We start from the raw sequence: 24,500 nt of genomic DNA, 5'->3' as shown, positions 1-24,500 counted from the left end.
CGGGAGATTCCCCAGGTACAATTGTAAACGTGGGAATGAGGGAGTTATTTATGAGAGAGGGACACATCCAGAAGAAGAAACGCAGGAGAGGAGAGCAAGGGGAATACACTGGACTCCGGGGAGAACAATGAACAGTGTGCTTTGATTGGAAGTTGGGGAGCGGGAAACAAAACGGGAAAAGGTTGGCAGACTGGGGCGGAGTCAACGGGCCACGCTAGGCTAAGAAGCAGCAGTAGAGAGCCAGGCCTCCAGATGCAGCACCATAAGTCATACAAATGAAGCCAGCGTCCAAAGAGCACACTAGCCAGGACTGAAGGCAACCGCCATTCACCAGTATTTCCATATCCTAGTAAGCAGTGCCTGATAGTATAGCCATTCTGTTAACAAATTTCAAACCTTAGAAATAGTGAATTAACTTTCCCTTGGGCACTGATCAAATGACAGTAGTGAATTTTACTTTAGATATGCCTAATGGGGAAAGGTTCTGCCACATACCAAATTTAAACTTACAAGAACAAGTTACCTTCACCCAGGAGGGATGAAACACATCTGAGGCTCAGGACTGCTCTGCCTGAAGGGCAGGCTAGCCAGGAGGGAGCCCTTCCCAGTGCCACGGTCCCCTGTGGATTGCCCCTCTCCTGTTACTCTTTCAGGTGGCTTGAGGCAATGCAGAAAGCAGCCCGTCCTGTCCGCCAGGTAAGGGTTCCTGGGATCCTGGTCTCTGCGTTTGGTTTGTTTCCTTCCAGAGGAGGAAAGTGCAAGGTAGATACCGTGTAGCCCAGTCGGAGACGTCTTAGATCTGTTCTAAATGCTGGCAAAAGGATTGGCATCAAATGGGTTTCCCTCCGAGCGAGAGGGGAGCATTCAGCCCTGCCGTTCTTCATATTTTCATGAGTTTTTATGACATCCCTCCCAGAAGATTTGGGGTGCGGTCACACGGTGGGTCGTAATTTCTGATTCCCACAAAGCCAAGCAGTAGCCCACAGTAGTGCGCTCTCTGGATCTCCAGGATGTCTTGGGATGCGGCTGCTGTCTGAGCGGCTTGTCAGAGATGCAGGGGGCTGCTTCCAGACACTCAGTGATGCTTTCATCCCTGCTCTGTCCCCGAGTTAGCCACTTTGCACTTTTCTTGCACGTCCATGATCATCAACTTTGGAGCAATAGCATTCTGTTAGGCTTTTACTTATAAAACGTTAGATGACTTTATTACATCACCAGTTAAGCCATCACTTCAGACCGGGCAGCCCCTCTTTCTGAGTTTGTACCATAAGACGTTTTGGAGAACACTCTGTCGGTGCACGACTGTTTCAGTTTTATACTGTGGATGTAATGATTTGTAACGAGCATAGAGATTTTATTTAATGCAATCATTCCCTCATAAGATGGCATGTACTTGTCACCTGTCTACACATTCTGAGTTTACACATTGGCAGATATTCAGGGTGGGGCTTGGGTGTCCTTGCCTTGTAAACTGTCCTTTAAGAACAATTTCAAGCATTGTCATATAATGAACAGTGGGGCTTGTATTTCATTTTACCCGGAACACAGCGTTCAACACATTCACCCGTCCCTCCAACACAGCACCGTAATGAGCCTGGATACTTTTAAGAGGCATCTATTCTGCTAATGCACTCAGAGTGTCTGCAGCAAGTGAAGAAAAAAAAAAAATGATCAGCCAAACTCCCAGCAGGCTCCCACTTCACAGCACAGAATACAGCAAGCTCTGCACTCTGCTAGCTTTTCACTGCCTTGTTAAAAAAAAAAAAAAAAAGGGCAAAACCAAAACCGAACAAAAAGAAACTGGCAATCACAGGCTGGTTCTGATGAGGAGATAAAACACGGGGCTTCTGGCCGTGGGTCAGAGTTCTCAGAAAGAGCCTGTTTCCCAGGCCTGCGGACTGAGGGCTGCCCTCCAGGTTACAGGGTCTTCATTTATCATCAGTCTTCCACCTCAGTGACCGTGAGAGCCCAAGGCCTAGAGCTGGCCTGGAGCAGTTAGCTTGTTCTGCTGCACAAGTGGGGCTTCAGATAAAGACAGGCACAGACCAGGGGCTGTTATTATTCATAGTGGACATACCAGGGACGAGGCCTTTGAGAGCAACCTCTGTGATGTGAGAAGCCACACATCGGACCAGCACTTCATAAACAGACACATTACTAACGATAGAGGTACCTACGCCCATCGGCTCCCCATTCCCAATCTCCTGCTCTTCAGATGACACTCCTGATTGCTTCAGGATACAATAGAAGCCAAAGAAAAGAGGGAGTTCTCTGATCAAGGGCTTAATTAGGTAGTTACTCAAGCCTCGAGATTATATTAGCAATAGAAACGATTGGAGCAGCGGCTCCCTAATGCTAAACAAAACTTAGCCCAGGTCACCGCTGTGCGGGTCAAAGACTCGATGATTACTCACATATCCTTGCGCTACACCTGCAGAACCATGTCTGGGAAGATGTCACAGCGCACAACAGCAGCCTCCCGCCTCTGGCTATCAAGCACCCTGAATGTCTGGGTCTTCTGCACCAGCTGGAGAGAAGCACTGATGTATGGATTCAACACTATTGCATCCTGAAGGATGGCTGCTTGTACTTCTATGCTAGCATCCGCTCTACTCAGGCGTCTGGTAAGGAATCCACATCACTTGAAATAGTTACAGTAACAGGAAGGATGCCTTAGCTCTACTAAACCTTTGTAAGTTCCTGTAACATTGTTTCACATAAGACAGCTGACCACAGACCCTCTGCAGAAGAGGCAAGGTTGGACAGCTACTGTTCTATTTGCAAATTAGAAGAGTGGCTAGAAGTGGAGAAGTAAGCCACCTACTGAGGTCTGAACAGCCAGGCTAACCCTGAAGCCAGTGGCCTTAATGCTTCACTCTTGGAGTCCAGACAGTAAAACACAAACTCATTCCTTTGGTCACCAATGGCTTTCCAAAGCAATGCACATCATTGTCTTGGGTTGAAACACCATCCTTTACTCCGTCTTCCTAATTTGGAGTTCAACATCTGCTTTTTGGAGTCAGTGGGCTCAACTTTCCATAATTTACTTTCCTTGCTTATAAAATGAAAGTAGCAGCTGACTGTTACACAAGAGTGCTGTGAAGGCCAAGGCCGGGGCACTGCGATTGGAATAATATCAGCTCCACATTTGGTGGTCCATACACAAGACGCTACTCTCATACATATTCTGTCTGCTTATCCTAGCTTTGCTTTACATTATTATAAGGTGATATATATATATATATATATATATATATGCTATTCAAAGGATATAGCTATAAAAAGATCATATGACAAATAAAATAAGGACTTTCTTGAATTTAGAAAAATATTATTTAATTAACTTATATATTTTAAAATGTTAATTGAAATATAATTATACGATTTACCCCCCTTCTTTCTTCTCCTTCCAACCCCTCCTATGACCCTCTCATTCACTCTTAAATTCGTGGTCTTATTTAATTTTTGTTGTTACACCACACACACACACACACACACACACACACACAAGCTAAGCTTGTCTAGTGGTGTGAGTGTATGTGTGTGTGTGTGTGTGTGTGTGTGTGTGTGTGTGTGTGTGTGTGTGTGTGATTTCAGGGCTGACTACTTGGTATCGAGTAAGCAATTAGGCTTTCATCCATGGGGAAGGCTAATCCTCCCTCTTTCCTCAGTCTTAGTTGTTTGCCATAGTCTCTTTCTAAAAACTAAAAAGTTCTCTGTCTAAAAGAAGGATTCACCTTCCCACATTAGCATGTCTATGGGCATTATCCCCACTCACAGGTCCCATGTAGGCAGCCATATTGTTGAGGTATCATGGGTGAAACTTCCTGATTATTTCTAGATGACAGGATCTCACAGCAGAATTCCTGGTTCTCTAGCTGTTAAACTCTTCCTGCCCTCTCCTCCATGATATTCCCTGAGCTTAGGTGTAGGAGTTTAGATTGTAGATGAATCTACTGGAGCTGGGCACTCCATGATCAATTATTCTCTGCATTTTGACAAGTTGTGGTTCTCACTCTGCCGGGAAGAGAATCTTCCTTGAGGAAGGACAAGAGCTGCACTTATCTGGGAGTGGAAGGATAACTTTTGGATGCCATCCATAATTTTACTGCTTTGCTAAAATGGCAGGATGAGGTTCTCTTCTAAGAGCTATGACTTCCCTGACCCTGGGGAGTTGGCTTGGTTTCCAGTACTTTCCCTTCTGTTGTGCAGGTCTTAAGTCTAGTTAGATGTGAGTGCCACTCTCGTAGCTTCAGGGATATCTTGACAAACTGGTCATGGTTGTGGTTTGTAGGTATCACAACTGGGTAGAACTATTAATTACTTCTCCCCACTACTGATTACTTCTCCCCACACACTGGCAGCTTGCAGAGCATCTCCTGGTACTATAAAGCTTGTCCTAAGGGAGGAGCTTTGTGATCAGAGCCAGCTCAAATCTTTTTGTCAAATCACAAGGCCTTTTCAGCAGTAAAGATTTCCCTTTAGTTTCTGAAAGGCAATCAAGGGAAGCAATAGCCTATATTGTTTGTAGACTCTCTTGGAATCCTCTGAGCAACAACTCAAAGGGAGGTTTATCTTGCCTGGTGTTAGAGATTTTCATTAGATGCTCTGTGGTTCTCGGGAGGAGCATCATCTCATAAAGTGCTGTAACCTCATTGGCTTAGGGTAATTATTGCTGTGATTAAACACCATGGTCAAAAGCAAGTCGGTGAGGAAAGGGTTTATTTGTATTGCTTTTATATTATTGGTATTATTTGTACGACTGTTCATCATCGAAGGAAGTCAGGACAGGAACTCAAACAGAATAGGAACTGGGAGGCAGGAACTGATGCAGAGGTCATGAAGGTGCTGTTACTCGCTTGTTTGGACTGCTTCCTTACAGAACTCAGGACCACAACCCCAGGGATGGCACCACCCCATCAATCACTAAGAAAATGCCTCACAGTTTTACTTATGGCCCCATTTTATGGAAGCATTTTTTTTGTTTTTTTTTTATTAACTTGAGTATTTCTTATATACATTTCGAGTGTTATTCCCTTTCCCGGTTTCCGGGCAAACATCCCCCTCCCCCCTCCACTTCCTTATGGGTGTTCCCCTCCCAACCCTCCCCCCATTGCCGCCCTCCCCCCATAGACTAGTTCACTGGGGGTTCAGTCTTAGCAGGACCCAGGGCTTCCCCTTCCACTGGTGCTCTTACTAGGATATTCATTGCTACCTATGGGGTCAGAGTCCAGGGTCAGTCCATGTATAGTCTTTAGGTAGTGGCTTAGTCCCTGGAAGCTCTGGTTGCTTGACATTGTTGTACTTTTGGGGTCTCGAGCCCCTTCAAGCTCTTCCAGTTCTTTCTCTGATTCTTTCAACGGGGGACCTATTCTCAGTTCAGTGGTTTGCTGCTGGCATTCGCCTCTGTATTTGCTGTATTCTGGCTGTGTCTCTCAGGAGAGATCTACATCCGGCTCCTGTCGGTCTGCACTTCTTTGCTTCATCCATCTTGTCTAATTGGGTGGCTGTATATGTATGGGCCACATGTGGGGCAGGCTCTGAATGGGTGTTCCTTCAGTCTCTGTTTTAATCTTTGCCTCTCCCTTCCCTGCCAAGGGTATTCTTTTTCCTCATTTAAAGAAGGAGTGAAGCATTCACATTTTGATCATCCATCTTGAGTTTCGTTTGTTCTAGGAATCTAGGGTAATTCAAGCATTTGGGCTAATAGCCACTTATCAATGAGTGTATACCATGTATGTCTTTCTGTGATTGGGTTAGCTCACTCAGGATGATATTTTCCAGTTCCAACCATTTGCCTACGAAATTCATAAACTCGTTGTTTTTGATAGCTGAGTAATATTCCATTGTGTAGATGTACCACATTTTCTGTATCCATTCCTCTGTTGAAGGGCATCTGGGTTCTTTCCATTTTCTGGCTATTATAAATAAGGCTGCGATGAACATAGTGGAGCACGTGTCTCTTTTATATGTTGAGGCATCTTTTGGGTATATGCCCAAGAGAGGTATAGCTGGATCCTCAGGCAGTTCAATGTCCAATTTTCTGAGGAACCTCCAGACTGATTTCCAGAATGGTTTTACCAGTCTGCAATCCCACCAACAATGGAGGAGTGTTCCTCTTTCTCCACATCCTCGCCAGCATCTGCTGTCACCTGAGTTTTTGATCTTAGCCAATCGCACTGGTGTGAGGTGAAATCTCAGGGTTGTTTTGATTTGCATTTCCCTTATGACTAAAGATGTTGAACATTTCTTTAGGTGTTTCTCAGCCATTCGGCATTCCTCAGCTGTGAATTCTTTGTTTAGCTCTGAACCCCATTTTTTAATAGGGTTATTTGTTTCCCTGCGGTCTAACTTCTTGAGTTCTTTGTATATTTTGGATATAAGGCCTCTATCTGTTGTAGGATTGGTAAAGATCTTTTCCCAATCTGTTGGTTGCCGTTTTGTCCTAACCACAGTGTCCTTTTCCTTACAGAAGCTTTGCAGTTTTATGAGATCCCATTTGTCGATTCTTGATCTTAGAGCATAAGCCATTGGTGTTTTGTTCAGGAAATTTTTTCCAGTGCCCATGTGTTCCAGATGCTTCCCTAGTTTTTCTTCTATTAGTTTGAGTGTGTCTGGTTTGATGTGGAGGTCCTTGATCCACTTGGACTTAAGCTTTGTACAGGGTGATAAGCATGGATCGATCTGCATTCTTCTACATGTTGCCCTCCAGTTGAACCAGCACCATTTGCTGAAAATGCTATCTTTTTTCCATTGGATGGTTTTGGCTCCTTTGTCAAAAATCAAGTGACCATAGGTGTGTGGGTTCATTTCTGGGTCTTCAATTCTATTCCATTGGTCTATCTGTCTGTCTCTGTACCAATACCATGCAGTTTTTATCACTATTGCTCTGTAATACTGCTTGAGTTCAGGGATAGTGATTCCCCCTGAAGTCCTTTTATTGTTGAGGATAGCTTTAGCTATCCTGGGTTTTTTGTTATTCCAGATGAATTTGCAAATTGTTCTGTCTAACTCTTTGAAGAATTGGATTGGTATTTTGATGGGGATTGCATTGAATCTGTAGATTGCTTTTGGTAAAATGGCCATTTTTACTATATTAATCCTGCCAATCCATGAGCATGGGAGATCTTTCCATCTTCTGAGGTCTTCTTCAATTTCTTTCCTCAGTGTCTTGAAGTTCTTATTGTACAGATCTTTTACTTGCTTGGTTAAAGTCACACCGAGGTACTTTATATTATTTGGGTCTATTATGAAGGGTGTCGTTTCCCTAATTTCTTTCTCGGCTTGTTTCTCTTTTGTATAGAGAAAGGCAACTGATTTATTTGAGTTAATTTTATACCCAGCCACTTTGCTGAAGTTGTTTATCAGCTTTAGTAGTTCTCTGGTGGAACTTTTGAGATCACTTAAATATACTATCATGTCATCTGCAAATAGTGATATTTTGACCTCTTCTTTTCCGATCTGTACCCCTTTGATCTCCTTTTGTTGTCTGATTGCTCTGGCTAGAACTTCAAGAACTATATTGAATAAGTAGGGAGAGAGTGGGCAGCCTTGTCTAGTCCCTGATTTTAGTGGGATTGCTTCAAGTTTCTCTCCATTTAGTTTAATGTTAGCAACTGGTTTGCTGTATATGGCTTTTACTATGTTTAGGTATGGGCCTTGAATTCCTATTCTTTCCAGGACTTTTATCATGAAGGGGTGTTGAATTTTGTCAAATGCTTTCTCAGCATCTAATGAAATGATCATGTGGTTCTGTTCTTTCAGTTTGTTTATATAATGGATCACGTTGATGGTTTTCCGTATATTAAACCATCCCTGCATGCCTGGGATGAAGCCTACTTGATCATGGTGGATGATTGTTTTGATGTGCTCTTGAATTCGGTTTGCCAGAATTTTATTGAGTATTTTTGCGTCGATATTCATAAGGGAAATTGGTCTGAAGTTCTCTCTTTTTGTTGTGTCTTTGTGTGGTTTAGGTATAAGAGTAATTGTGGCTTCGTAGAAGGAATTCGGTAGGGCTCCATCTGTTTCAATTTTGTGGAATAGTTTGGATAATATTGGTATGAGGTCTTCTATGAAGGTTTGATAGAATTCTGCACTAAACCCGTCTGGACCTGGGCTCTTTTTGGTTGGGAGACCTTTAATGACTGCTTCTATTTCCTTAGGAGTTATGGGGTTGTTTAACTGGTTTATCTGTTCCTGATTTAACTTCGATACCTGGTATCTGTCTAGGAAATTGTCCATTTCCTGAAGATTTTCAAATTTTGTTGAATATAGGTTTTTATAGTAAGATCTGATGATTTTTTGAATTTCCTCTGAATCTGTAGTTATGTCTCCCTTTTCATTTCTGATTTTGTTAATTTGGACACACTCTCTGTGTCCTCTCGTTAGTCTGGCTAAGGGTTTATCTATCTTGTTGATTTTCTCAAAGAACCAACTTTTGGTTCTGTTGATTCTTTCTATGGTCCTTTTTGTTTCTACTTGGTTGATTTCAGCTCTGAGTTTGATTATTTCCTGCCTTCTACTCCTCCTGGGTATATTTGCTTCTTTTTGTTCTAGAGCTTTTAGGTGTGCTGTCAAGCTGCTGACATATGCTCTTTCCTGTTTCTTTCTGCAGGCACTCAGCGCTATAAGTTTTCCTCTTAGCACAGCTTTCATTGTGTCCCATAAGTCTGAGTATGTTGTATCTTCATTTTCATTAAATTCTAAAAAGTTTTTAATTTCTTTCTTTATTTCTTCCTTGACCAGGTTATCATTGAGTAGAGCATTGTTCAATTTCCACGTATATGTGGGCATTCTTCCCTTATTGTTATTGAAGACCAGTTTTAGGCCGTGGTGGTCCGATAGCACGCATGGGATTATTTCTATCTTTCTGTACCTGTTGAGGCCCGTTTTTTGACCAATTATATGGTCAATTTTGGAGAAAGTACCATGAGGAGCTGAGAAGAAGGTATATCCTTTTGCTTTAGGATAGAATGTTCTATAAATATCCGTTAAGTCCATTTGGCTCATGACTTCTCTTAGTCTGTCTACATCACTGTTTAATTTCTGTTTCCATGATCTGTCCATTGATGAGAGTGGGGTGTTGAAATCTCCCACTATTATTGTGTGAGGTGCAATGTGTGTTTTAAGCTTTAGTAAGGTTTCTTTTACGTATGTAGGTGCCCTTGTATTTGGGGCATAGATATTTAGGATTGAGAGTTCATCTTGGTGGATTTTTCCTTTGATGAATATGAAGTGTCCTTCCTTATCTTTTTTGATGACTTTTAGTTGGAAATTGATTTTATTTGATATTAGAATGGCTACTCCAGCTTGCTTCTTCTGACCATTTGTTTGGAAAGTTGTTTTCCAGCCTTTCACTCTGAGGTAGTGTCTGTCTTTGTCTCTGAGGTGTGTTTCCTGTAGGCAGCAGAATGCAGGGTCCTCGTTGCTTATCCAGTTTGTTAATCTATGTCTTTTTATTGGGGAGTTGAGGCCATTGATATTGAGAGATATTAAGGAATAGTGATTATTGCTTCCCGTTATATTCATATTTGGATGTGAGGTTATGTTTGGGTGCTTTCATTCTCTTTGTTTTGTTGCCAAGACGATTAGTTTCTTGCTTCTTCTAGGGTATAGCTTGCCTCCTTATGTTGGGCTTTACCATTTATTATCCTTTGTAGTGCTGGATTTGTAGAAAGATATTGTGTAAATTTGGTTTTGTCATGGAATATCTTGGTTTCTCCATCAATGTTAATTGAGAGTTTTGCTGGATACAGTAACCTGGGCTGGCATTTGTGTTCTCTTAGGGTCTGTATGACATCAGTCCAGGATCTTCTGGCCTTCATAGTTTCTGGCGAAAAGTCTGGTGTGATTCTGATAGGTCTGCCTTTATATGTTACTTGACCTTTTTCCCTTACTGCTTTTAATATTCTTTCTTTATTTTGTGCGTTTGGTGTTTTGACAATTATGTGACGGGAGGTGTTTCTTTTCTGGTCCATTCTATTTGGAGTTCTGTAGGCTTCTTGTATGTCTATTGGTATCTCTTTTTTTAGGTTAGGGAAGTTTTCTTCTATGATTTTGTTGAAGATATTTACTGGTCCTTTGAGCTGGGAGTCTTCACTCTCTTCTATACCTATTATCCTTAGGTTTGATCTTCTCATTGAGTCCTGGATTTCCTGTATGTTTTGGACCAGTAGCTTTTTCCGCTTTACATTATCTTTGACAGTTGAGTCAATGATTTCTATGGAATCTTCTGCTCCTGAGATTCTCTCTTCCATCTCTTGTATTCTGTTGGTGAAGCTTGTATCTACAGCTCCTTGTCTCTTCTTTTGGTTTTCTATATCCAGGGTTGTTTCCATGTGTTCTTTCTTGATTGCTTCTATTTCCATTTTTAATTCCTTCAACTGTTTGATTGTGTTTTCCTGGAATTCTTTCAGGGATTTTTGCGATTCCTCTCTGTAGGCTTTTACTTGTTTATTAATGTTTTCCTGTGCTTCCCTAAGTGTGTTCATGTCTTTCTTGAAGTCCTCCAGCATCATGATCAAATATGATTTTGAAACTAGATCTTGCTTTTCTGGTGTGTTTGGATATTCCATGTTTGTTTTGGTGGGAGAATTGGGCTCCGATGATGGCATGTAGTCTTGGTTTCTGTTGCTTGGGTTCCTGCGCTTGCCTCTCGCCATCAGATTATCTCTAGTGTTACTTTGTTCTGCTATTTCTGACAGTGGCTAGACTGTCCTATAAGCCTGTGTGTCAGGAGTGCTGTAGACCTGTTTTCCTCTCTTTCAGTCAGTTATGGGGACAGAGTGTTCTGCTTTCGGGCGTGTAGTTTTTCCTCTCTACAGGTCTTCAGCTGTTCCTGTGGGCCTGTGTCTTGAGTTCACCAGGCAGCTTTCTTGCAGCAGAAAATTTGGTCTTACCTGTGGTCCCGAGGCTCAGGTTTGCTCGTGGGGTGCTGCCCAGGGGCTCTCTCGGAAGCGTTTTTTAAATTGAGGTTCCTTCCTTTCAGATGACTTTAGCTTGGGTAAAGTTGGCAATAAAACTACCTCGCACATTCATTAAACAAAAGTATGTATATACACTTATAAGTATTATACGAAATTCTTAGACAGATCTCCAAGGACATGGTTCCTTAAGGCCTTTTACCCATCTTCAGTATTATTTGCCTTCTTTCCCCTTTCTGTACTGACCTCCCTCCTACCCACCAATTAAATCTGCCCCGTTTTCCCATCATCCTCTTATAATTGTGAATAAAACCAACTAGTACTGCCATGTTTCCACATGAAATGTCTGCTATGTGACCTCTGGTTCCTGAGCCATTTGATTTCTATTTTTCAGCACTGATGTTCATATTTGGCTAAGACCAGTAGACATGCCAAATGGGAAGGGAGAATCTAGGGACAACTCCAACTCTCTTGGATGTTTAAAGGGATAGAAAGCTCACGTCACATCACTCCTTCACCCATTGTTCTATCATCCGGCATGAAGAGTGGGATGACTCTACTCTTAGTCACAATGATGTTTTGGGCGTGACCCAGATGAACATATAACTATGATGAGATAAACAGGCCTTTTCAGACGGATAGAGCGGGCTGTTTTTACACAGCCTACATGCTCCACCTTTAACAGCTGATAATAGAGTAAGAGTCAATGCAAGCAAATCAAACAGAACTACAGATTCATCACTGACTTGGCATGTTATTTTAAGATACCAATATTATTACCAAGCCAACCAAACTAATTTTCAAGAGATTATTTACATAGATATAAAGGAAGTGTTTAAGTCTAGATTCATAGACTGCTCCAAACTCAGGAAAAAACATTTAAGTACTGCTAAACCTCTTAGGACTTGTGAACTATTTCAAATTCCCAGAGGTCCAGTAGAGGCACACGTTTCTTGGTGGTAACCAAGAGCTCTCTAATTCACATTAAGATCTGCTCAGCAAGAGAGATACCATGTCTGATGCTCAAAACCTAGTTAACTCTCAGTGCTGTTGAAACCCTGGTTATTGGAGGAGGACCTACAAACTCTAATTTACTAACCAGCATAGTCCCTAACAACAGTCTACAAACAGCTGTCCTCTGTGTTAGCCAGGACTCTCTAGAGAAACAGAAATTTCACAGTTATCACTTTCGGATTACCGCTCTAACACAGCTGCGACCCATGGCTCCCAACTTGACACCAGGCTGCAGTGATCACATGCTATTCTCTGACTTAGCATGTGAGCCTCTTTACTGTTTTGTATGTGCTAAAGGTTAGTGTACTGATTCTTCTTCGGGGCTGGTAGACCTCATATCGTATTACGTGGTCTTGAATGTGCTCTAGCTTTATTGGCAGGGCATTTCCTCTTACAGCATTTCCTCTTACAGCACTGAAAAGATACTGCGGACAAGGAAAAAAATCAGAGAAATGAAAAAAAGTAAAAGTGAGCAGGGGGGGGGGAGGAAGCTGTGGAAAACCGTGAGGCCCTAGTCTCAGTAAGAACCATATTGGGCACTAACCCCACGTCTCCCACTCGTCTGGGTATATATTGCTAGCTCCCCTGTGCACTGAGGGAGTTGGACAGATGGCCCCTCTGTTCCCAGATGGCTGTCTTTACCAAAGAGTCAAGAGAGGTATTTGTCCTTTAGCAAAATACACTACTGGCTCTCACGTGCCCTGTAATATTAATAACATTTCAAAAGGCCCTTGGTCAAGGGCTGTTCTATAAGGCTGAAGGCCCTTGGCCTTCTCTCCCATTCCTTTTGATCTCTCTCCAGCAAAAAGCTCGAAATAACAAATTATGCCTGTCGATTTTTGTTTGTCTCTAAATCACTTCAAGGTCTGTGAGCACTTCTCAGAAAGATTATTTTACAGGATTACAGTAAACAGGGTATGCAAATGCTTACACAGTTCGTCCAGCTAACAATAGACTGGGCTGGTTATTGCTTTTACTAATATAACAAAGAGGCATGAACCACCCAGTGAAATTTCCTTAAATGAAGTGCTGGGGTTGCAGTCACCAGCTTCCTGCCACTTATTATTACATGCCCTGAAAGGTACTGGGAAAATGGTTACAAGGCTTTCTTGGTTTCACCAAAATTGTTTTTTGCATTCTTTCATTTTTAAAAATCTATTTGTTTTTTTTTACTATGTCATGCATGTATATAGTGATACTGGTTATACCCTTTGTGGTGGTATGAGTGGTGTGTCTCCTCTAAGTCCCAGGCATTTGAAAACTGGTCTCCAGATGTTGGCTGTTTGGGTATGGTTAGGTGTGGCCTTGCTAGAGGAAGAGTATCACTGGGGACAGGTTTTGAGGTACAAAGCCACTACCATTCCCAATTATCTCTGTTTCCTGTTAGTGGGTCAAGGGAAAAGCTCTTAGCTTTCCGCTCCAGTCACAGGTCAATCTGTTCTCCCCACTGTCGTGGGTCATGACTCGCTGGAACCAAAAGTCCCAAATAAACTCCTATTCTATGAGTTGACTTGGTCATGGTGTTTTATCACAGCAATAGAGAGATGACTAATACACAGTCTGATCCTTTCTTATCCTTCTCTCTCCACACGAACCCACCCTTTCCTCTAAGTCCCAATCCCAATTTCATGTCTTTTGGTTTGGTGACCCTTGGATGTTATCCCTGTCCCCACTGGTAGGGGCCTAGAGCCATCCATTGGAGCACACAGCTGTTACAACACTGAAGGAGATGGCTTCCCATCTCAAAGCAAGTCGTAGCTGCTGTAGATTTGTGAAGTGCTATGTCCGCACAATGAAATGTCATGTTACAAAGAGAAGAAATAAAGTACTAATGAATATCTGATATGTAACATGGATGAACTCTGGAAACGCTATGTTAAGAGAAAGAGAGCAAGCACTGAGGAGCATGTGCTGAGCGGTTGCTCTCATAGAGACGGGGAGGAGAGAGGGGTTAACCAGCAGCTAGGTTGGCAGTTCAGATAAGGAGTGACTGTTTACCGACTGGTGTTTCTTTCTGACATAACAAAACTTATGCTGATGATTACACAAATATTACACATAAAGTAAGCCCATGGGTCTGCACCCGCCCCATGGTGAGTCAGTAATGATATACTGTGCTGTTTTACACCCAGTCCACCCCTCTTCTGTCAGCCAGTCTCAAAGGGTATCACCCTGTTGGTAAGCACCAGATCACCAAGGCCAACTAAGCTAGAGAAAAAAAAGATCTGTCCATTATCGAAGTCAATGTTTTCTTATGAGTTCTAAAATGGACTCTTTTCAAATGAAAATTTAAAAATAGAAATTTGATATCACCTTTTACATCTACTGTTAAAATTTAAAAAAAAAATCAACCAACCCAACCTTAATTCTTAAAGTTTAAAACCCTGCATTCTGTTTAAAGTGAAAATACTCATCTTGCTCTTATGGTGGGGTGATAGTGACAATGACTTTCCGGAAGCCAGAGTCAACCCTACTCAAGTGCCCCGTTCATATTGCCCTGTTACTGCCTCAGAGACTCTCCTATGAAGCATAGTGCTTTCTTGTTTGCTCTTGTAGTGAAGTACGCTGTGGCCAGTGTTGGAGGTGCAAGGCTATGGCACAAGGTTACCCAGGAGGGGCGAATCTCTGAACAAACTATCACCATCACTGTTGCAAATAATGCCTGAGTCTCTGCTTGAGATTTGGGTCACCTTAGAACAGAAGAAACGGACAGGAGTTTTAACCTTCCAGAATCTTCTCCAAGACCAAGATCCTTACTAACCTCAAAATGGGAACAAAATTCAGACCAAGCAGTATCCTTGGATTTATAGGCTCACGAGAGGAAAATTAGTTTTTATAATCAGCCATCTATTCTCATTGCTAATTCGAGTTAGCATTTTAGTATCACCCCGTGGGTTCATATTTTTAGTGGGATTTGCAGGCTCTACACAAAGAGGGCGAGAGTCCGTGTGGGTTGTAAAAACTGCCTGCAGCCTTCATCCTGCTTCAGAAAGTATGTTTTAATGACTCTGCCCCCAAGAAATACTGTTTAATTTTCTTCTTAGATGGTACTACAGCTGTTCCTCTTTGATAATGGAAGTTTCATTTCGAAACTATGTCCTTCCGGTGAAGAAGCTTATCCGGGCACAGAGAAGATAAACACTGATTGTTTACCAAGAAGTTCAACCAAGAGGTTCGAATTCTGCCACCAGCCTTGCTGCTGGACGCTAATCAGCGTGTGGCTTCTTTTGAAGTTAGCTCTTCCACCTCTGAGTGGGAAAGCATCCCTTCACCTCCAGAAGGCTAACACCTTCCCTGACACCTTTCCCTTCTGTGCTTTCCCTGCTCTCACGCGTGTGTCTCGTCTTCCCTGCTTTCACCCTGTGCAGGTGGCCTCTACCTACAAGGGTACAGCGTGATCGAGCAAACCCACGGCTTTGAGCAACCGGTGATTGAGCTCAGACCTTCATCCGAGGAGTTCAAGACTTTCTACTTCTGTGCAGAAAATAAAACAGAAAATCAGCGGTAAGCCAGGACCTCCCGTCCCTCCCTCCTCGTCAGCCTTGACAAACAAACACATCCCCCATCTTCCAACTCCACTCTTTTTTTTTTCTTTTTTTCGGGAGCTGGGGACCAAACCCAGGGCCTTGCGCTTCCTAGGCAAGCGCTCTACCACTGAGCTAAATCCCCAACCCCCTTCCAACTCCATTCTTAAGGGAAATCTATCCTTTCTTAGCAAGCTTTGTGATCCTGCAGGATTATTTTTCTCTCATTCCCTTCTTCAGTGACTTCTCTAAGAATACTTCTTCCCTCCAAATGAAGAGGGAAATAAACTGAATTCTTGCCAAGACAGTGAACAACTCAGGCATCGACATGCACGCATGCACACACACAACCACACCATTTACAGTCTGTAAATAATCCATAGATCTTTAAGCTACATTTATTAAGTGCGTCCCAGTCAGGTAAAACACAGATCTGTCCCTTGCTCTCTTTTCCCATAGTGTACATGGATTTGTCCCATCTGCATTTGGTTGTTTAGTCCAAGCCACTGAAGGATATACAAAGGATTTAGTTTGTGGTCTATTCGATCTCAGGCTGTCATTGTCAAGGCAACATTTTGTTCGAATGTTTCTGAAATACAAGAGTGTTGATGTTGCTAGATACAACTGGGTGAGGAAGGAGGTGCTCAGTATCAACGCTCACACGTCTTCTCTAGCAAGTCATCGTCTCACCTGCGTCACAATAATCTCCCAACTGCTCCGGGCCTCTTTTCATCCCAACTGCAAGGATCTCATGAAAAAATTCCTTAGTAAAGCCACTTGATGACTATATGTGTGTGTATATGTATATGTATATGTATATATATATATATGTATATATATATTTGACTAAATTTATATATTCATATATATATGAAATATTATTTTAAACACAAAGAAATTAAACTCCAAAGGTGAGATTTTTAGGGATCTCCCTCAAATGGACACTTAGCAAGAGATTAGAGGCGTGCCTTTTTTTCTCTATGTAGATGTTGCTTGTGCCTTTCCTTTGAAAGAGGTTCTGGGGACTGGAGAGATGGCTCAGTGGTTAAGAGCACTGGCTGCTCAAATTCAATTCCCAGCAACCACAATGATGGTCACAACTATCTGGGATCCAATATCCTCTTTTGGTGTGTCTGACAGCTACAGTGTACTCATATAAATAAAAAGAAATAAATCTTTTAAAAAAAAGGTTCTGGGGGAGGAGGCAGGTGTGTCACTGCTAAACAAGTTGCCATGACTCTCTTCCTGGACATCTGGCAAACAGATAATGAGGGTAAGCATCCGACTAGCACAGCGGAGCAAGGGTCACTGAGCTGATGTAAGTCCCGTCTGATAAAGCCTACCAGTTTCTCTGTCACAGCTAAATAGCTGGGCCGATTAAATTCATAGAGCTTTTTGTCTTAACAGTAAAAGACAATCATTGAGCCACTGGATATTTCAAAGCATTAACAGTGAAAAGTCAAAAACTGGATTGAACTTAGAGTTACATGTTACTCCACTTACGCCTAAAGTGAGCTTAGAAAGTTATAGAAATTACAGTCCACACCCAGTGACCCACAGCTTCATTTATTAGTGTCTCTGAGACAGCCTGTTGGAGATACTCTTGGGTAACTGTTTCTGGTTGTTATTCCTAGTAGTCTAGTAATAAAGTATCTGCCCTTTGGAACAATGTTACATAAAAAACTGTTCAGGTAAAGGGAAGCAAGAGAAAGAAAAGGGGAATTAACTGGAGGGCTGTACAGTTTCTAGAATTTAATAAATACTTTTCACTGATATGACAGTATTTATTACACTTTGATCAGCAAAGCTTAAAGTTAAGTGAGAACTACAAAATACTATTAGCAATTTGAAAACCACTCAACTCCGTTAATCACTTCTTACGAATATCTTCTTCTCTCCTATACCCCACCCCCACTTTCATTATTCAGCCATCTTGCTATTTCTCCTTTCTCAGTCGACCTGAAATCCACAGAGCTCATTTATCCCATTAATTCCAAATAAATCACCAAGAGAAACAACTAGGAAATAAATTAAAGGATTTTTGTCACATCTTATCTCCCCAGGGCCTGACAGGTTTAATGATCTGTTCTGTGGTTTCTTTTTCTTGCAGCTGGATTGCAGCTTTGAAAACATCTATCAAAAAATGGCTTCCTTTGGACCAAGCTATTCAGGAGTTCATGAATCGACCTCTAGAGGAGACCAGAATGTGAAGAAACTAAAAAGACGGATTCCATGAGGCTGCTCCCAGCTTGAGGAAAGAGGCAAGGCATTTCTCTCCAGTGTCCTGAAACACAGTTGTTCAAATGAATCTACTCCTTACGTTTGTAAAAACTTGGAGCAACTTCCTGATATCAGTGTTCGAGTGCTGCACTTATGTCAAAGCCTCCACGACTTACATTTGCATCTGCATAGCCTAGTCCCCTCTTTCTAGCCCTTGAAAGCATAAATAAACATGTATTTGTCTTATTTTTATCTTTCATATTCTTCTTTAAATCTTTCATTCAGAATTTGGCCACAAGCTTTGGAGGGTATCTTTGGGTCATGAAGCAGGGCATTAGAGAAAAGTCAAATCATTGAAATGATGTTCCTTACAGGGTGTGTCAGTATCTTGGCCAAAAGGAGTCATCCTGTTAGTCTCTCTTAGGACAAATAGACCTAATCCCTCTCCCAGGGCTTCTTAGGTGGAGGTCTTCTCAATAGCCTGTAGAAGTTATTCCTTACATCTCAAGGAAGAATCTCATGTTGACTTAAGTTATATTATTCTTTGCCAGATGATCTTAAGTGGAAAGGATAACAAAATCAAGTTATTGTCCTGTGTTCTTTCCTACCCCGTGCCTAAAATATATATGGAACCCCCCCAAAAAATACTTTCTGCACCTGTTATTTGTCATAATTAAAATAAAGGAGACTTGCAAACAAATAAGGATGTGGCACTTACTCCCTGGATTGGGAGAAGTTGCCCAGATGAACTCATGCCCAAAAGCAACTGTAACGCTCCGACCAACTTAATGGTGTAATCAAAAAACATTGAATTAATAGCACATAGCTCTCCATCCTGAAAATGGTGCCTTCGTTCTCACAGTATCTGCCAGGACAATAATGAGGTCTTTCAGCAGAATCATCAGGAATGTTCATGTCAAGAGCCTGGGGCTTGCACTTCTGCTCCCCTGTGGTGTTTCTGCCCCTCTGGATCCTGGCCATGGAATGCACAAACTGTGCCGTTACTAGGGAGCCAGCTAGTGACCACAGCCAACTGTAACACTGGCCTGGAACTCTCCCCTGTGGGAGAAAAACAAAAGCAGATACCGCAGTCAAATGTGAATACAGTGTCCTCTGACTCAAGCATGCACACAAGTTCTTTGAACGTGAAGGATACCGACCTTCAAAGCCCAGAGACACTGCCCCGAACTTGTTATTCTTGGAAGGTTCAGCTGACCTTAATGACGATGGACACTAAAATGAAAAGAAATTCAGGGTGAGCATTTTCATGCATTGAGTGTTACTGAATGAGGAGATGTGATCCAGAAAGGAAAACAAAACACACTTATTAGTTCTAAGACTAACAATATTTCCCTAGACCCAGAAGGTTTGCATCTCCAATAGATGTGAAGAGAAGGGAAGAGTATTGGACCAGTCCTCTACATAAGCAAAATCTTACCCTACATCTTTGAATTAGTCTTTTGTCAAATCAGGGAGCGCTTTCCACAAGTCCAGTCAACCAGTAGATGTGTAGTGAGCACGTATCCTCGGCCATCCTTCCTGACTGCCATCAATCGACTACCAGGGAGGTGAAAAGACACATAGATCATTTGCAGCATAGCAAGTGGCTGGGGGCAGAGGGGAGGGTTGTTTCTAGCCCAACCTTGTTCTGGTTATAACCCGAGGGAGGTTACTTGTGTTTCCCTGCATTTAGCTCTCTCTTCCTTACATAAGGTCTTTCCTGTCTCAAGTGTCTACAAAAACTCAATAGACACAACCACATATGAAAAGGTCCCAGAAAAGTGTGTGACCCTGTAGATTCTCAGGATGATCTTTAGTGTCGTGAGTGAGGACTAGTCAACTTACACATAGACCTCATGTCTCTGAGAACAGCAACACACACACACACACACACACACACACACACACACACACACACACACGTCTTGTATCCTGAGCGTTTAGCGGGAAAATATAGAGAAGAGATCCATCAAGATTCTATGTAGACAGGATGTAAAAGAACAAACTTGCTTGTCTCACAATACGGCCTCATAGAGCACCACCAAGACAGGCTTACAAGTACCAGCATTCCCTGGAGAACTCGACGTTCTATTACGTTCCTAGGAAGCTCCCATCTTTAGCCCAGTGGTTTCCCATCTTCCTAATACTGTGACCTTTTCATACAGTTCCTCATGTTGTGGTGACCGATAACCATAAAACTGGTTTTTTGCTACTCCATAACTGTCATTCTCTTCCTGTCATGAATTGTAATGTACAATGCCTGACGTGCCTGATAACTAATACGTAATTGCTGTGAAAGGGTTGTACCTGCCCCCCAAGGGGTTGTGATCCATAGGTTGAGAACCACTGCCATATCCTAATGTTTTCACAAAATTCTCCATGGCACCTGTGAGAAGCTCTGATTCTCATTCTACTCCTGTGGACAGTGCACACACTTCAGGAAAACCTCTAGACCACCGTACTTGGAGCTCCTATTAGAGTTACATGCAGCGGAGACAGATAAATAACCATCCAAAACACAATAGTTTATTTTCTAAAGAAAGAAGTGCTTAGATTTTAGTTCAGTTTCTCAATGATGTCACTAGCCTGAGAAAGGGCCTTCAGTCGTCCTTGGTCCCCAGATCACCTTCTGTTTGCATCAATAATGTCCCCAAACTTTTGAGAAAAGGAAATGTTTTCTCCAGAGCTAACATCCTAGATGTGTGTATACTATGTGAGCTGACCCAGAGACCACAGGAAGGCCTTCTCAATGACTTGTCTGTCTACCTCAGGGTGTAACAGTTCAGCTACAAGCACTTTCCCGAAAAGTGGCCTCACTGTTCTTACAATAACTTTACATCATGGACAAACACACAGACACTTACACCAACACTGGCTAATATTAATACTCTTTCATATTTTCAAACCTGCCTTTTCAGAGTGGAATCCGTTTTAGGGCAGAAAATTTTTATTTCAATGAGTTCTTCACAGACTACTACCCTAAGGCAGATATAGCCAGTGTTTGTAAAACATATGCAAAAAAAATCCAGAAAGCTATTTTGTCTGTCTTTTGAAGCAAAATGAAAGTACATCTGCAGCAAACATTTGACAGCTTCAAAGATTAAGGTCTATACCTATGGTACTTACTATATACCCAGAAACCTTCAGAATCCCATAGAAATATTAAGCTATTAATATTTATGATAAATAAAACTTCTCTATAAGCAGATGAAAGAACTCCATTTGATAATCTAATCATGCGAAACATTTGAATCTGCTAGTTTTGAGTTTCAACTCTAACTTGGACCAACATGAAGACTTACAACCATAGAACTTTTCGGGAGAGAACTTAACCTCACACTCATAATGAGTGAGAGATAATGAGTGAGAGATAATGAGTGAGAGATAATGAGTGAGAGATAATGAGTGAGAGATAATGAGTGAGAGATAATGCTGTCACATACCCCAGGAGCATTGTGAGCAGGGCCTGGGACAGAAGAGACTCAGCCTTTACTGTTCTCTGCCCCTGTAATCTTCTCTTCCTTATCTACCTGTAGAGAACACCTAGGCATATTTGTTCATCGATCTTCCTCCTTTTGAATTTTTTAACATTTTAACTGGATTTTTTTTCATACATTCTGTATTCTTATCAAGCTTGGTCTCTCCCTAACTCCTCTCAGATCCTCCAGATCTCCCAACTCTCTCTTTCTCCAAAACAAACAAAATACAAGCAGACAAAAAAAAAATAATAAAATAAGAAACACACACATATACATACATACACACACACACACACATACACACACACACACACACACACACAGAAACACACACACACACCCCACAAAACACAAAAATGGAAAACAAAATATACAAGAAAAAAAAAACAGTAAGACAAAAATGCCCAAACATAGCACTATGAGAGACAAAAATCTACAAAAAATACCATTGAGTTTGTATGTGTTGGTGAATTACTCCTGGTCATGTGGCCTGCATGAAGTGTGGCTAATACACAGTGAAGCTCCACTGAGAAAATTAATTTTCCTTTGCAAGCAAATTTTAGTTTCAGATAGCTTCTTGGTTAGGGGTGGGATCTTATATTCTCCCCTCTCAATGCTGGGAATCTCTGCAGGCTCACTATGTTCTACCAGTCTCAGAATTCTTATGCGTATCAGTCCTGTGGTTTCTAAAAGACACTCTTTCCTTAGCTTCAACAACCACCTATAGCTCTTTTTTATTGTTATTATTATTATTATTATTATTATTATTATTATTATTTTGATCATTTGCTTTACATCCCGCTGCCCCTCTCCCTGTCAACCTCTCCTACAATCCTTCCCCATCCCCCCACTCTTCCATTCCCCCATCCCCTCCTCCTTTGAGCTGATGGGACCCCACTGGGAATCCCCCCATCCTGGCACTTCATGTCTTTGATCAGTCCACCTCCTCTTCCTTGTCAATCCTTAAGCCCCAGGAGAGAGGGGTCTGGGGTGGGATGATGAAAAGAAGACACTCTGTTTAGGACTGAGTTCTCTGAAGTCTCTCACTCTCTACACATTGCCCTGTTGTGTCTCTCTGTGTTAGTTCCCACCTACCACAAGAAGAAACTTCTCAGAGGATGACTGAGGGGTCACTGATCTCACTTAGGATGATTTTGGCCTGGCTTCCTTCCTTTCGCTGTGAGTTTCATAATTTCATTTCTAACAGGTGAATAATAGTTCGTTGTGTAAATGAACTGCATTTTTCTTATCCACTCATCAGCCGATGAACATCTAGGCTATTTCCAATTTCTCCTATTACAGACAGAATAGCAATGAACACGGTTGGACAAATGTCTCTGTAGGGGGATGTAGAGCCCCTTGGGTATATGCCCAAGAGTGGTTTAAGTGGCTCTTGAGGAAGATGGGCTCCCATCCTCTTGGTGTTTATAGTAGCTTGTACAAGCTTGCATCCGACTGCTGTGATCCCACACCCTCACCAGCAGGAGCTGTCATGATGATTCTCCATCATGATCAGTGGGAAAGGGTTAACTCTTCTTTACATCAGGAACAAGAGCAAAGGGATATCCAGCAACACAGACGGGAGGCTCAGTTTCTCCTTAGCAGTGTTGAGAGAGAGAGCTTCAGAGTTCTAAGATAACTGGCTTCTTCGTACAGGTAAATGCTGCCTGCATCCTCTTTTAGATACTTGAACTCTGAGCCTCCTGACTGGCGTGATAACCCAGAATGAAACCCAGACAGCCGCTCTTCATTTGCTGCTGTCGTTTGCCATCAACATGATGTGCTGACAGAAACCACTTCCTCAATCAGACATTTTGAGAAAAAGACACTACTGGATAGGAAATGTTCAAAGCAAAGAACATTCCAGAACAAAGCAGTCCTATGTAGAGTAACCATGTGTAGTCTTCTGTTTCTTATCTACCTGTTGATCCAGAATTTTTGCTTAAAAAAAAATCAGCTGTGTCTGTTCTCATATCTAGTTCCTTGGGAGAAAATGACTTCTATCAATCAATCATAGCTCCAACAAATTAAGAAATAAATCACATTTGAAAGACTAGAGGGTCGGGGGTGTATTTAAAAATGGGTCTAGGAAACTCTTCAGCTCAGTTCCGTGTTCGTTTGGAGTAAGCAGGAAGAAGAATCGTTGCTTTTCCATAGCGAAGTCTCAGAAATCCCACGTATGTAAATTTAATGGAGGAGACCTAGACGCCATAGCTCTCCAGCGAAATAAAATATCTCTTGAAACATAGCAGCAATGTGGGCGTCCACTTGTCCCAGCTGTCTAGGACAGGCCTTTGAAAGAGGCAGATCAGCCAAGCTGCATAGATTAATCCCAGACCTTCCAAGCTACGCAGAGAAGACGCTCTCTAACCTGTCGAACCACGTGTAGGGTGTGCTGTGAGAAGACACTCTAACCTGCCGAACTGCCTGCAGGATGTGCAGTGACCTCAGGTTTCTAGCTTTCATGAGCTGTTACCCATGCTGGGATAGAACCTGGTGATGCAGCTGTCTTTCAGTCACTTCTGCTCCTGTAAGTATGCAGCAAAGTTCATTTGTTCAGCAATTGGACTCTTAACCTTTGTGTGATCTGTCACTGGTTTCCCATCTGAGATATCTGAGTTATGTATAAACACTTGTTCAAATCTCCCCAGGAACAGTATCTCACAGCACCATAAAATGGGAGAGGCAGGACATTATTCAAATAAATCTGAGCTGAAAACTTGACCTTTTCCGGAACACTAAAACCATGTTGATTTGCCAGCAGAGCAATGAAACGTTCCACTGGCGACGTGAGTTTGAAGGAAGGGCTTGCTTAGGTAAATGTGAGGGAGACACACCACGGCCTCTTTGTTGTTCGCATCCCTCCTCTGCCTTCCCAACTAATTATACACGTTTGTCCTTCCTGGCTCGTCTGAGCCCCAACCTGTAGATATAAATAAAATGTTTTGCTCAGCGAATCTCTTCGGTCTGTCACTCTAATTACGGCTATTTTTAAATGGTGCGTGATATAAAATAACTTAGAGCTTTTGTTCTCGGGAATTTTACATCGTCTGCAGCAACATGAAGTAGTTCAACCCAGTAGCCTTGTGCCCCTCATGGGGACTTCCTTCTGGTTCTTCTCGTCCCTTCTACATTGCCAACTGCACACGAGGTCACATTCTTGTTAGACAAATACACTTATGAATAGTGCTAGTGCTTTAAGAATTATATTTCCTATTAATGTGGATCTAAAATACATTAGTTATGCTACTTCTCAATTCTCAATTCTCTCAAAAGAATATTCCCCCCCCCATCTTTGGATAGACATGTATGTGTGTTTATTCTTCGTAAAACTATTT

The 24,500-nt window shown here is 42.1% G+C and overlaps 1 protein-coding gene across 1 annotated transcript in view; it reads left to right on the top strand.

Moving 5' to 3' along the window:
• Pdzph1 (PDZ and pleckstrin homology domains 1) overlaps nt 1-17,934 on the top strand; it is a 138,182-nt gene extending 120,248 nt beyond the window's left edge. The window contains 4 exon segments of the mRNA NM_001402237.1: nt 654-696; nt 2,438-2,624; nt 15,308-15,443; nt 17,574-17,934. Coding sequence (NP_001389166.1) covers nt 654-696; nt 2,438-2,624; nt 15,308-15,443; nt 17,574-17,673 — 466 coding nt within the window. The 3' untranslated portion in view covers nt 17,674-17,934.
• Nucleotides 17,935-24,500: the final 6,566 nt, after the last annotated feature.

This window comes from Rattus norvegicus, chromosome 9, assembly GCF_036323735.1.
Source record: "Rattus norvegicus strain BN/NHsdMcwi chromosome 9, GRCr8, whole genome shotgun sequence".
NCBI classification, from domain to species: domain Eukaryota; kingdom Metazoa; phylum Chordata; class Mammalia; order Rodentia; family Muridae; genus Rattus; species Rattus norvegicus.
This window is presented reverse-complemented; position numbering and strand designations above follow the sequence as displayed.